Below are 13,526 nucleotides of genomic sequence, written 5' to 3' on the forward strand. Positions count from 1 at the left end.
CAAACTGAGGTTTCTAGAGGGGAGGGGGTGGGAGGATGGGTTAGCCTGGTGATGGGTATTAAAGAGGGCACGTTCTGCGTGGAGCACTGGGTGTTATGCACAAACAATGAATAATGGAACACATCAAAAACTAATGATGTAATGTATGGTGATTAACATAACAAAAAATTATTTTAAAAAAAGTTGGATTATGCCTGAATGACATTCTCACCAGCCAAGTCCCCAGTAGATGGGCCAAGACTTGGATGGGCAGCCAGGGTCTCCCCACCCCCGATGCGGGAGGTGACAGCCTGAGTCAGCTCTTGACTTAGGTTATTTAAAGTTTTGATTAACAGGTGGATTCGAGAAATAGAGGACACAGCAATTTAATCTTCTCTCCTACTTAACCCAAGCTTAGTTGAAAGCACCTGGTGATTTAGGCCTTTCTGTTGAAAAGTAATCACTGGGCGTACTCACGTGCCTTTCCAGCTTGCTAGGCATTGTCTAGAGAATGTGCTGCTGTCTTTAGTGATAAAGGATCTTGTAAGACCACAAAGTAATCATTCTGAACAATAGATCTCATTATAGATATAGATGGGGTAGGTGACGAAACAGGGTTAGCTGGCCTCTAGAACATTCTTGGAATTCACCCAGGGATAGTCTTTCTGTACTGTTGTATTTTTGGTATTTTCTTCTTCCTCTTAAAGGTGTATATATATATATTTTCCCTAAAAAATCCTGTGTTAGAAGGGCTCTGGGTGGTTGAATTACTTAATGGAAGCCCCAGTACCCCCCATGGTAAGTACAGGGTAGTCTAGAACACTGGTATTTGCAGGTTTGGGTGAAAGCAGGTGTGTGACATCTACAGTATCAAACGAAATCTGCCTGATGCCTGGAGCCATGAACCAATTTCCCTAATTAGCTCGTGAATGTCCCTGGGTGTTCTGCCTTCACAGCAGAGGGAAAGGGAGCACAGAGCCTTCCTCGGCGTGCCCGTGTGTTTTTCCAGCATCTCACATTCTGTGAGAGCCTCTCTCCCCAAGCCCCTCCCGGTTCTCGCTCTGCTGGCCCCTCTGGGACCTCCTTGCTGCCTCTAGGGAGCTGGACGTGTGCGTTTGCCCCGGGCTGTGGCAAGAAAATCAAGCCAGTAGGTCAGCCTGGGCTGCAGCCTGACTTATAAAACCCACAGGGCAGCACCAAGGCACGGTCACCCTCCGGCGGACGGGCAGCTGGTGGTTGGGCCGAGCGCACTGTATACGCGGGGAGCAGCCCAGACAGAACCACACTTCCACGCCTAGTGACTTAGTTTCCCCGCAGAGTTCAGTATCAACACACATGGTCGGGAAACCGCACTTCAGAGCCTCGCGGACGTGTCCATCCCTGACACGCCCCAGCGTGGGATGTGCCCGGCTGCTGGCTTCCGCGGACAAGAGCGATAATTCCGTGTGTTTGCGTGTTTTCAGGGAGTACTACATCACCATGGTGAAGTGGGCCACCAGCACCAAGGTGGCCGTCAACTGGCTGAGCCGGGCGCAGAACGTGTCCATCCTCACCCTCTGCGACGCCACCACTGGGGTCTGCACGAAGGTACGGGGAGGGGGCAAGGACCCATGGCCGGAAGCAGCGAGGCGGCAATGGGGGAGGGGCGGGTTGGGCTTGGGCACTGGTCACTGAGCCCAGACCGCGGTGGGAACCTGCCCGCGGGCCTCTGCTTTGCTGCCACCTTGTGGGTGAATTGTGTACTGCTGCAAAACTCACGGCTGAGCCACCCAGCGCCCCAAGGAGTCCCGTCCTGGGACCTGCGCGCCCTCGGCAGTCTATGGATGTGTTACACCCCTTTACCTGTGCCCACTGCTGTCTCACGATGAGCATTCCCCTCATTTTCCAGTGGCCATCAGGGAGGGGAAGGGGTGGCCTGAGGCCCCGGGACCCAGGTGGGGCCAGCACTGCTGCCTGGCTTCCCCCTTTGGTTGGCTCTGTCCTCCAGCGGACCCGAGCCCGTGCACTCCTGGGGTGGGTCAGCGCCTGGCTGGGTCAACGCCTGGGTGGGCCGGCATCTGCCTCTAAGAGCACTGCTGAGGCCAGCAATGTTCCTAGGGACCTTGGGCTGACTTAATGTGAAGTTAGAGAAGGCAAATGAACGTGGTGAAGACAAAATGAAAAATATGCACAGGGAGCGAGAAAGAATGGAAATCCAAACGAGGCCTGGCCACTGGGCAGAGCAAGGGAACGGCCCCACCATTGCCCCCCAGCCTGCAGCAGGCACACACTCCACCCTGTGGGCTCAGGATCTCCGCACTCCAGGTCGAGCCCCAAGAGGCCGACCTCCTAGTGCTAGGTTAAAAAAAAAATCAATTAAACTCCATTAATCAATCCAGGCAGGTCTTTCAGAAACTCCTTTTAGGACCATACGTTTTTATTTCCCAAGTCTGCAGAGCATCTTTGCTGTGGCTTGGGAGGCCTTGAAGCCGCTCTGGCCACACCAGGCACAGCGTCGAGGGGAGCTCAGTGATCTGCTGTCCTCCAGTGAGTCAGGGATGTACCTTGTTTCTCGATATGATTGAGAGCAGGTGCCGGGTTATGCTGATGGGCTTATGGAAGGGAAGAAGGGAAGGAGTGGACACACAGCCAGGAAGCTGGGAATTGCTGGGAATCTACACCTTGTCTCTTCTGTGCCCCGAGCTGTACATGTCAGCAATGCGGTCCCTTCCTACCTCTGGTCCACAGACAGAAGAACCCCCACTCCCCACACCCCCAGCAGCTGGAGGCCAGACCAGCACCGGGAGCAGCAGCCCCCTATTGCATAGCTGTCATGCTGGTGTTTTTTGTTTCATTTTGTCTTCCGTTGTGCACCTTGCCACACAGTCCTGAGAGATTGACTTTTCATATACATTTTCAGTCCTTTTAATGCTTTGGGCTACTGGGATTGTTATTCAGAGCTGCGAACTGATATGTCCACACGCGTGCACACACGCACACACGCAAATCCCTGCAACAGTGTGGCACCTGAGATTTGCTTTTAAGTGGGCCCCTGCGTGGACAGGGAGGGCCCCAGGGTTAGGCGTGCACCGTCTTCCAAGGGACTCCTGCCCGCCATGGATACGTCCCCGTTGCTGGGGTGAGTGGCGTTTGCCTGGTTCGGGGACACGTGTGCGGGGCTGTGAGCCGCAGCGGGGACACGGTGGAGAGCCGGGTCGCCGCCTGCCCGGGCCACGGCCCCGTCTGCTTGCGCGGCCACCATGGAGGGGAATCAAGCACTGCTGCTCACAGACACGAAACATGCAAAGGCAATCCTTTCTCTAATGCTCGTATTTCATTTCAGAAACACGAGGATGAGAGCGAAGCCTGGCTCCACAGACAGGTAACTACCCCACGCCTGAGTTCCCACGCTCTCCGCCCGCGCCAGCACTCTGGCTTCCCAGGTTGTCACAGCCCCACAGGGCTGCACAGCTTCCTGCGCCGGGGGGGGGGGGGTGGGGCGGTGGGGGGTGGCGGGGCGGCTCAGCCCATCTTGCCCTTGCTCCCCGTGGCCTTCAGCACCACCGGAGAAGCACAGAGCCACGGGAGATAGTCGTGAGATCTTCCCTGGGGAGATCTCAGGGCTCAGTTAGAGGGCCGGCCTTTTGGAGAATTGTGACGAGTCCAGAGAAGTTGTCCAGTCTGCTCTACCGCGGCCAGAGGGAAGGAAAGTGCTTGCAGTCCATTTCTCTCCACGTGCTCTCGGGGTGTCCCGTGCGAGGCCAACCCCGCTGCTGTGTGGCCTGAGCCCTCCGGGGGGGCTGGCCTCAGAGCCACCCCTGGCTGTCCCGTCCCGACGCGGGTCAGAAATGCGCGTTAGCCAGGCTCTGGGGGCTTGAGATTCGAGGAGGTCAGGTGAGGCTGACAGGGACGCCGTCTGCCCCAACAAAACAGGTCAAACTGCCCCAATATAGCAAAGCTCTCAGCACTGGTGTTTTCTGTCCTCATCACTCTGTCTCACTGCACATCCCAGCAAAGAACCAGGGGAGAACGTTTGAGAAGCTTCCTTCCTTGCTGTCCAGCCTCCTGGGATGAAAACTGCCTGAGGATTGGTGGGGAGGGTCAGGAATCGTGGTGGAGCAGGCACAGGCATCCATCTTTACTGACGTGATCCACCAGGGTCAGGGACCGCTGGTGACACCTCCTCCATGTGGAATGGTGGTCGGTCCCTGCCTCCCTTCACTATATCTGGGGGGCGGCCTTGTAAGTGGGCATGGCTGCTTTTCAGACTCCTCCTCGCTGGTCTTACCTGAAAGAGGACTAGCCCAAGTGCCCAGTTCTGTTCCTTGCGTGTAAGTCTGGGTGCCAAGTCCAAGCCGAGAAGACACCAAGAACAGACAAGGGCTTGAGAACCCTGTGGTGGGAGCTGGGAAGTTCCCAAAGGCCCCCTGGACTCATGACGTGAGCACAGATATCAAATACATGTGCATCAGACAGAACGTCAGGGAGGCTGACTTGAAAGAATCAGAAGAGAATGCATTATCTAACTGGTCGTCTGATCAGCCAGTGCTTACGGATCATACCAGGCACTGCACTAGCACCAGGCTCTTCTCCTGAGCCCCTGGCTAGCAAGTTCGAGAACGTCCTTCCTTTTCTTGGCTCGACGACGCTCTGTTGTATGGATAGACCACAGTTGGTTTATCTGTTGATGGGCACTTGGGTTGTCTCTGCTGTTTGGCCATCTTGAGCAGTGCAGCTAAGAATATTCGTGGAGGGACAGGAGCCGGACAAAAGGGCCCCCATTGTGTGATCCCGTGAACATGAAATGTCAGGAATAAGTGAGTTCGCAGACAGAGCTGTTGCTGGCTGCCGGGGCTGGGGAGGGTTAGGGATGACCAGCTTCAAGGGCCTGGGGTTCTATCCCAGGGGATGGAAATGTGCTGGAACCAGAGAGGTGCTGGTTGCACGGCCTCGTGAATGTACTAGGTGCCACGAAATTACTCACTTTTATTAAAATGTTTTGTTTTGTGTGAATTTCACACAAAAAATACCTTTTTTTAAAAAAAATGAATCCACTAGAGCAGTTCTCAAAGAGTCACGGGGTAGAAAGGGAGATGAGAGGTGCACATGAGTCCAACGTGTGGCGAACGAAAGTAATCCTAAGATATGCAGGAAATGTGTTCAAGTGTTAGCGGTCAGTGGGGCTGGAGCAGGGAGACGGAGTGTGACCCGGGCGGCAGCGCTGGGACCCCCCCGGAGTAGGGGCAGCTTCTGTATCTGAGTAGGAGGGGCCGAGGGACGGGCTCCTCGCTGCAGCCCAGCAGTGTGTTATTCTCTGGGAGTGGGGGTGCTGCTCAGTGCTCGGCAGCTTCCCTGTCCTCCCGCCATCCTGGCTGGTCCTCGTGGTCCCGAGGCTGCAGGGCTGGGCCGCTTTGCTGTCTTCATCAGCGCTGCAGGGACGCCGTCGGCGCTGGGATGTTTCTGTGTTTATCAACACGGCGTCTGGTGGCCACCTGGGAACACCATCCACGCTCCAGACAGACAGCCGGATGTGACTTAGGAAACCAGATCTTCCCAAGCAAAATCAAGTCAGCACTTAAAAAGTAGCATGAAGAATTGCACTTCTAAAATGTAGACTTTAAGGCACTTACTGAGCAAACAGCTAACGTTTTTAAAACAGCCATTGGAAACCACGTCATGCCGTTTTGAGTGGAAGATGGCACATCCCATAAAGGAATCGCTTCCTCCAAGCTGGTGCGTCCCCGGGTCTGGTCCGGCGAGCATGGGGAGGCCCTGATTTCTGTGGGTACCACGCCTCAGGCGTCCCTAACACACAGCTCCAGGGGCAGTAGGAAAATCCAGTTTCAGCAGTTTCTCATGACATTCCTTTCAAAGAGATGTTTCCTAAAGGAATTGATGGACCCTGCCTTTCAATCGGTAGCCTTTCCGAATCCTTCAAGATACCGTGAGGTCCTGGAGGGTGAGTTAAGAATGTGTCCAAGGCTGACGGCTGTCTGCTCACCGAGCAGGGCACGGTATCCTTTGGAGAGAACAGAGTGTGGGACGTCCCATCGACCCCGGGAGACCCAGTCTGCTTAGATCAACGGTCTTCTGATCCTTGGCTGCCAGGGGAACAGGGGTGGGCTGGAGCAGACCTGAGCCTCCACCCCCTCTCTTTTCCTCCCCTATCCTTCCTGAGGCCGCTGCATGGACCCCACGGGGATCCCCATGAGCCGACAAAAGGAGGCGAGTATGTATGTGTCCCACAGGTAGAGGTCTACCCAGTTCTCTCTCTTCTAGGAATATTCCAGAAGAACAGGCAGCTCCCGCCCGACACACACACACACATATTCCATCACCACCAGCCATGACCTTGCAATGTCATCCTGACGCAGACCCATAGGGATTTGGTGTAGAGTCCCAGAACCCATCGTCTGGTTGAAGAGGTGGCCTGTGGGCCAACATCTGACAGTCTTTCTTCTTTTACCAGAATTTTGGTTTTGTGATTTCAGAATCCAGGCTGGGATATTGGGCAAGATGAGTGTATCTGAACCACTCTCTGGAAAGAATTGGCAAACATGGTACAAATAACTCACAAAGAATCTCCTTCTTCACTGATCTGCTGCGAGTGGCGTGGAGAGACTTAGGCCTGGTGCGCGAGAGACTCCCTGTTACGCAGAGAGACTAGAACGCTTCTCCCAAAACCCAGGAGAGTCAGAGGCAGGATTAACGCCTGGATCCCCTCCTCAAAAACCACTGCGCTTTCTCACCGAGAATACATTCACTGCCCAAGAAACCAGGTCTCCGAGAGGCTCAGGGCTGGTGCAGAGCCCTCCCTCATCAATGTAAAGATGACATCAAAATGATGAGGGCCTTCTCAGTATAACAGCAAAGCATCTGGCCAGAACTAATTATTTATTACCTTCATTCAGAGTATTTTTCTCTGCCAAAAGGGCAAACATTTCCCCCAGAAAACCAAGGCAATACTGCAGTATCTGTCCCGCAGTTGGCAAATAGAAGGACATTTAAAAAGCCAAGGTCACCGCTCGCTTTCCCATTCCCTCTGCTTTTAAATACCACACTGCCAGCTCTAAATAGAAAAATAAATATTTGCAGATTAAAGGTTTCATTTTATTGCAAATATTCATGAAGATTAAATGTCATTTTAATCACATGTTAGTTTATTTCTCTGGGCGCGTCGCATTTGCGGGTACGCATTCACTCATTGCAGGGAAATGTGTGCTCCTGGCACCAGCTGGGGCTTATTTACCATTTGTTCACAGCCCGCATTAGCGTGGAGCTCCTTGAATCAGAAAATATATATCGTAGCCAACTAATTGGCATTCACGGATGGAAACTTTCAAGCTGGAGCTCCAGAGATGCCGAGGTGCCGCTGTAACAAATGCCTTTTCCCCATTGAGGTGTCGGCCAGCCCCCGGGGGCCGGCGGGGCTAAGCTGTGACTGCTCGGCGTTGGGGGGCCGCGCAGAGATGGGGGCAACACGCTGCAGGTCTCGGCTTTGAGTCCAGCCTAGACTTCCTTCCCCCAGGGAGAGCTGGGAATGCTGATTTCTTTCCAGGGAAAAGTGGTGGCGGATCCCAGCACACGCCTGTGTGTGTTAGAGGTCCCTGAAAGGAGTATTCCCTGCACCTGCATCTTAGAAAGTGTGAAATTTGTCCTTGTTTGCTGTTTCTTTCTCTTTTTACTTGTCTCCCTGGTGGGCTATTCGGTGTGAGATGGGTTTTATGAAATAAAAGAACAAAAGACAGGACTGAACATGTAGAATTCATGTTCGGGCAAAATCAGATTTGTGAGTGTTCAGAACCACGTTCTTCATGATGGATGATAAATGCCCCCCCACCCCAGAAGTCCTGCCCTGCCCTGCCCTGCCCTGGGCTTTCACTGAGCTTCCCGCGCCCACGGCCGGCACTGTCCTGTCAGCCTGTGCGCACACAAGTCCACTCTGTGGATGCTTCTCTAACAAAGGGATGTCTTTCTCTGTCTCTGCTTAATTCCTCAATCTTCCTCTCCTCCTAGAAGATGGGTTTGACTTGTGAGTCCCAAGGAGAGGAAAGGCCCCACCCACTGTTTATTCTTCCCACTGGATCTCTCATTAGAAATTACAAAGAAAATGGATCTCAAAATGTATTTTGTCATGGTCAACCTCTTCCAAATGAAGCCTTTTTATAGACTGCATCCTTTGCTTTCATCCACAGAATGAAGAACCGGTATTCTCCAAGGATGGCCGAAAGTTCTTCTTTGTCCGAGCCATCCCACAGGGGGGACAAGGAAAGTTCTATCACATCACCGTGTCGTCATCACAGGTAATCCTGACCTTTTCTAAAACTCTTTGCTGTGCTGGTGACAGCCCCTCGTGGTGACCGCTCTGCGCGTCCTTGTCATCTGCAAGGGCCCCAGAGCGAGCCCCAGGTTCAGGAACTGGAAGGTAGGTTCCCGGAGGTGGGGCAGAATGGGGCTCGCAAAGTGCAGGGGCTCCTGCTCAGAGCAGTGGGTTGCATTGGCCCTTCCTCTTATGGCTCAAAGATGCTCAGTGATGACACTTCTGACACTGTGACAGAGACTATGGGACCCAAGGACTTGGGCCTGCGACTTCGACGAACCTGTGCCCTCTACCCTTCCTCCCCACCCGCTGGGCTGTCCCCTTACCCTCTGTCCCAGGGCCCCCACTGCCGTCCAGACTCCCCTGCTCCCCGCGGGCTCTCCCTGCTTCCCAGACCCCCGCGGGCCCCACCTGCCTCCCCAGCGCCTGCCATCCAGCACGGGGGGCCTGTGCCTCACACCAGCCCCTCCGCACCCCATTCCAGATCACACTGTTCCTGCCAGGAGGGTCGTGCATCCCTCCCTTACAGTTTATTGTCATAATTATTTTACTCTGTAAGGCACTCAAGGCGAGAGAGTACAACACTCAGTAAAACGGTTTCAAGCCATCCTTGCAAGTGATGGCAGAGAATGGCAGACATGTCTCCCACCCCCCTCCCTCCCTTCCCCCCTCCCCACTTCCCTTCTCCTCCGTTTCCTTGCCCTGGTTCATTCCCGTCCCCATATTTCTCTCTTTCCTCCCCCCCGGTCTCCCTATGGCAGTGACTTCAGTAGCGAGATCACACGTTGTAAAGAACGGCATCAGTAGCCTATGTGGCATTCGTGTCTCTCATGAAACCCGTGTGCCGCAGGTAGAGGCACTGGCCGTCGGGGTAGCGGGTGACAGGTTCCACAAACGCGGACTCTGCCAGTCTCTGTGTTGCTGACATTCAGAGAAGGGGAGAGGGCTGGGGCCCGGGGTGGTGAGCGGAGGCTTCGTGGACAGGCTGGATCCAGGCGGGGGGCACATGGCACCCCCACGTGGTGTGGGGCTCCTGGGTTAGGAACAAAGCATGGGTCAGGCTCGCCAGTTCCCCCATGTCCCGTCTGGTGCTCCAGCCCAACAGCAGCAATGACAACATACAGTCCATCACCTCCGGAGACTGGGACGTGACCAAGATCCTGGCCTACGACGAGAAGCGGAATAAGATGTGAGTAGGGCTGGCCGCGGGGGTGGGCAGGCCTCCAACCCCAGGGCCCGGGCCAGCACTGCAAGATGGGCCCTTCCTTTCAGTCACATGGGACTCCCTGGGTCCAGTGTCTCGAGGGCCCCACTTCCAAAGTTGTACGACACTGAGCAGAGGGAGCTGAGCGGCCAGACCCGTGGGGAGAAACGGGTGGCAGTCGCAGCAGGCCTGCCGTGTGCCATTTACGAGTTCCAGGCCGTGTGCATAGGGCCCCGGGAGCATACTCTTGTTCCACACAGCGGTCCCACGGGCTCCGTTACAGGCTCCCCTGTCCAAAAACAAGCAAGCGGAGACAGAGAAGTTAAGTCACTGACCCCAGGTGATTCCGATTATTCAGATGGTAACGAGGGAGCTAGGGCTCAGCTCAGATGGCAGAGGCCAGGCCAGGATGCCCTCCTCCTCTGTGATCCTGTGACCAGAGTCCAGGCTCCCGCCTGCGCTCCGCGTGACAAATGAACGCCATTCCTCCAGCGTCATTGCCCCAGGCTTTACGAGATTACCTGGCTGGGTCCTGGCCCCACAGGAGGCTAACAATCTTGTAGAGAAATTCCCGCATCTGAGTCCAGAGACATGCATCACCATCCTCACCCCCGGCACAGCCCGCCCCCCCTTGCCCCCTCCCCTGGGTGTGTGGCTCACGGCTTTCCCCGCCTGCACATACACGGGGCTGGGCCTGAGCGGGAGAGTTGGGCCTGTCCCCATGCACCGACAGAAGTCCCCGGGAAGTGCGTGCAGGCCGAGCCTAGCAGTGGAAGGCAAGCCTGCCCTGGAGCCCGCTGATCCCTGTTCACGTGCTGGTCTTTGCAGCTACTTCCTGAGCACAGAAGACCTGCCGCGGAGGAGACAGCTCTACAGGTACGTGGGCACCGACCTAGGAGGTCCTCGGCTTGGACAGCGTGCCCCATGCCGCAGGGCATTAGGGGAGGCGCCGGGCAAACCCACCACAGGGCAACCCTGTAATGTCCAGAGACTATGAGCAAGAATTGCGGAGACCACCACATTTGAAGCTTTTCTTTTTCTGCTTTTGTCAAACGAGTTCCCCCGACTCACTTTCTCGTGTTGATAACCGACGGTCTTTCCTTCTCACCGTTGTTCGGGGATGATTTGGAGCACTCGTTCTCAGTGGGTTTGGTTGGAGGCAGGTCTGGTAGGGTGTTTGCCGGAGGCCGGGAGGGGAGCAGGCCGGCTCTACCGACTCCACATTGTGGCCGACCCGCTGTGACCCCGGTCAGTTCCGTAACCTCAGAGAAGGCAGAGGGGTGACATCCGAATCCTGGAAAGGAGACTTCTCCCAGGGTCAGTCCCTCTTCAGTGTCGCCCCAGTGACTGTTCTTCCCAGAGCAGGTGTCGGGCTCTGAGACGGGGTCACCAGAGGTGGAAATAGGGCAAATTTACCTCCTCGATGTTTTCCAGACTAGAAGCAGGTAGCAGCGGGTGGTGGCCTACATGCACACCAGCCGCCCCATGTGGACCTGAGGGCCAGAGAGGGTGACTCACGGTCTGGATGGAGCCTACGCCTGGCTTCCCTTCCCGTGGAGAAGACACTAGAGAAGCCCATCAGGTGGACCAGTGGCCCCTCCCACCCTCCGGTGCATATGTGCTGAGAGTGTAAAAGCCCAGGGGAGTCCTTTTGGATGGAGGAAAACTGGCAAACCCATGGGTCACAGGCTCACTTCTCCGTGTAGCCATGCGTGTCTGCCAGGATAACCTAGATCATTCCTGTCCCCCACAGGACGGAAGGCGATCAAGGCCGACCGTCTACCTTCTCCTCTACCTTACACATAGGCTAGAAGGCCCTCTTCTGTCTGGCAGGAAGGATCAGCCCCTGTAGACAGGTTTCCGGTGGGGCCTGGGGTCCGAGTTGGCCCTTCCCCTGCAAAATGCTCAGGCAGGAACTCCCTCCAGGTGTGTGCAAAGACTCCTCGGTACCTTCATTTTTGGAAACACATTTCAGGCCTTCTTGACGTGAAATTGTGCTTGCTGAGTGTGGTCCTGGGGATCCTGCTTCCCCGGCCCCACGAATGAGGAGCACCAGCTCTCGGTGCGACTCTGCGGGAGACCCCACTCGGGAACGGCCAGGGTTCAATTCAGCCCGCGTCTCTGGGGTTCCCGGGGGTTCCTGACGTGCCGTGCGCCAGCGCTAGGCCCTCGGAAACAAGCCAGAGATCCGGAAAGCCATCTCCTCCTCTCCAGAGGGCCTGGCACCGAGCACTGTGCCCCCTCACAGTGGGGGCACCTGGGCCTGATGAACGCGCGGGTGACCGGAGAGCAGAAGTGCTGCGAGCTGAACTCTTCGGAGTTGGGGCGCCCGCCGGGCAGGAAGCGGACGCAGAACGGAATGTTCCAGAGTGTTCCGGGGCGTTCCCAGGAAGACGAGGCAGAGGCCCAGCGCGCAGGCGCAGCGTCAGGGACTCTGGAGCGCGTGGGGGGCACTGGAGCCGGGCTGGGGGTCTGCACCTTGTCCGCGGGGCCTGGTTCCCGCCGCCTCGGCTCATGGCCCACTGTCTCTGCTCCTCCAGTGCCAGCACGGTGGGCACCTTCAACAGGCAGTGCCTGTCCTGTGACCTGGTGGAGAACTGCACGTACTTCAGCGCGTCCTTCAGCCACAGCGCCGACTTCTTCCTGCTCAAGTGTGAAGGTAAGCCGGGGCGCGGCAGGCCAGCACCCCGATGGTGGGCAGGGGAGGCGGCGGCAGTGGGAACGAGTCCCAGAACAGGGGGCGGGGGGTTCCTGCCCAGTCGCTGGTATGGGGGACCGCCAGCATGTGCAGTGTTGGCCAACGGTGGGAGCGAGTCCCAGAACAGGGGGTTCTGCCCGATCACGGGTCCAGGCTCCCACCAGCGGGTCTCGGCACCGCCTCTTGGTGGGTCTTACACCTTCCCTCATGGTTTACAGCCCATCCGAGTGTTTGCACGCTGTTAATCCCAAAGTTCATCAACATTTTCCACAGACAGTCTTGGGAAGTGGGTGAGTGAGTGTCTCACACCTTGATGAATGTAGGCCATGTAGAAAGGTAATAAAGGAATTTCAAAGATCAATTTCTCAAGCATATTTAAGGATGGAGGTAATAGAAAACTGTCTCAGACAGGAAAAAAATTATTCTGTGACCTAATTCACGGATGATTTATCCCAGAAAGTTCCCGATCACACCGGTCAGCATACACAGAACAGTAGCCATGTCCCACAGTGGACAAAGCAGTATCTTAGCATCTTGTTCTCCTATGCTAGAAAGATCAGGTATGAACCCATAAAAAGGTAAGTGCTAATCAACATGGTTGTTACAAAGTATATGTCAAAGAAGAGCCACTGAGATCGCCTCAGAGGGTGAGACCATGCCGCAAATGGGACTGACCAGGCCAGGAGCAATTCAGTCCTGCGAGTTGTGGGTGGAGAATGGAGAATTTTTGCTGGAGCACGGTCTCGTTAGCCTCTGCCAGGTGCTCACCAGGGCACGACCTCACCCTCTTTTTATGAGTGTCTTCCGAAGTCTTGAGAAGCCATACAACAGGATGACTCAGCCCCCTGACCACCACAGGCGTAGCCCCAGACATTCTCCCAAGATAATGGGGAGACAAACGGTGTGGGGGGGGGGGCCTCTGAAATACAGCTTTAGCCCCCCCTTGGCCCCTCGAAGGTTATTACCAAACTCCACGGGAGGCCGTGTGTATCAAGGTCTCCTGGTTACCAGGCCAGCGACTCCTGCCGCCCCATGGCAGGATCTTTAGGAGCTTACAACTTGGGGAAATGTGGAGCTTTATGTGGCAGAGATGGGAAAATGGCAAGCCGGCCTGCCAGGACCTGAGACAGCAGCCTGACTGGAGCCACGAAATCAGACATCCGCTGTCTTGTCTCCGGGAGGAGAAGCGTCCTAGCAAAATACAGAAGGAAAAGATCGAAGTGAACTTAAAAAAGAACGTCCCAGACAAGGATCTGTCATTTAAAATCCATTTATTTAGCGTGTTGCCTTATGTTAACGTCAGCATAAACTAGCCTCTTGTCTACAACATTTCTCTGTAAGTATTT

General features: G+C 55.4%; 1 protein-coding gene across 5 annotated transcripts in view; it reads left to right on the top strand.

The window, feature by feature from the left end:
* Positions 1-13,526, top strand: part of DPP6 (dipeptidyl peptidase like 6) — a 956,302-nt gene that overhangs the window by 879,206 nt on the left and 63,570 nt on the right. For all 5 annotated transcript variants that reach the window (XM_027574866.1, XM_027574864.2, XM_027574862.1 and 2 more), the window contains exons 11-16: positions 1,443-1,566; positions 3,302-3,340; positions 8,154-8,261; positions 9,376-9,467; positions 10,311-10,358; positions 12,023-12,141. In XM_027574866.1, coding sequence (XP_027430667.1) covers positions 1,443-1,566; positions 3,302-3,340; positions 8,154-8,261; positions 9,376-9,467; positions 10,311-10,358; positions 12,023-12,141 — 530 coding nt within the window. The remainder of the gene's footprint in view (positions 1-1,442; positions 1,567-3,301; positions 3,341-8,153; positions 8,262-9,375; positions 9,468-10,310; positions 10,359-12,022; positions 12,142-13,526) is intronic.

Source organism: Zalophus californianus, chromosome 12 (assembly GCF_009762305.2).
Source record: "Zalophus californianus isolate mZalCal1 chromosome 12, mZalCal1.pri.v2, whole genome shotgun sequence".
In the NCBI taxonomy this organism is placed as follows: domain Eukaryota; kingdom Metazoa; phylum Chordata; class Mammalia; order Carnivora; family Otariidae; genus Zalophus; species Zalophus californianus.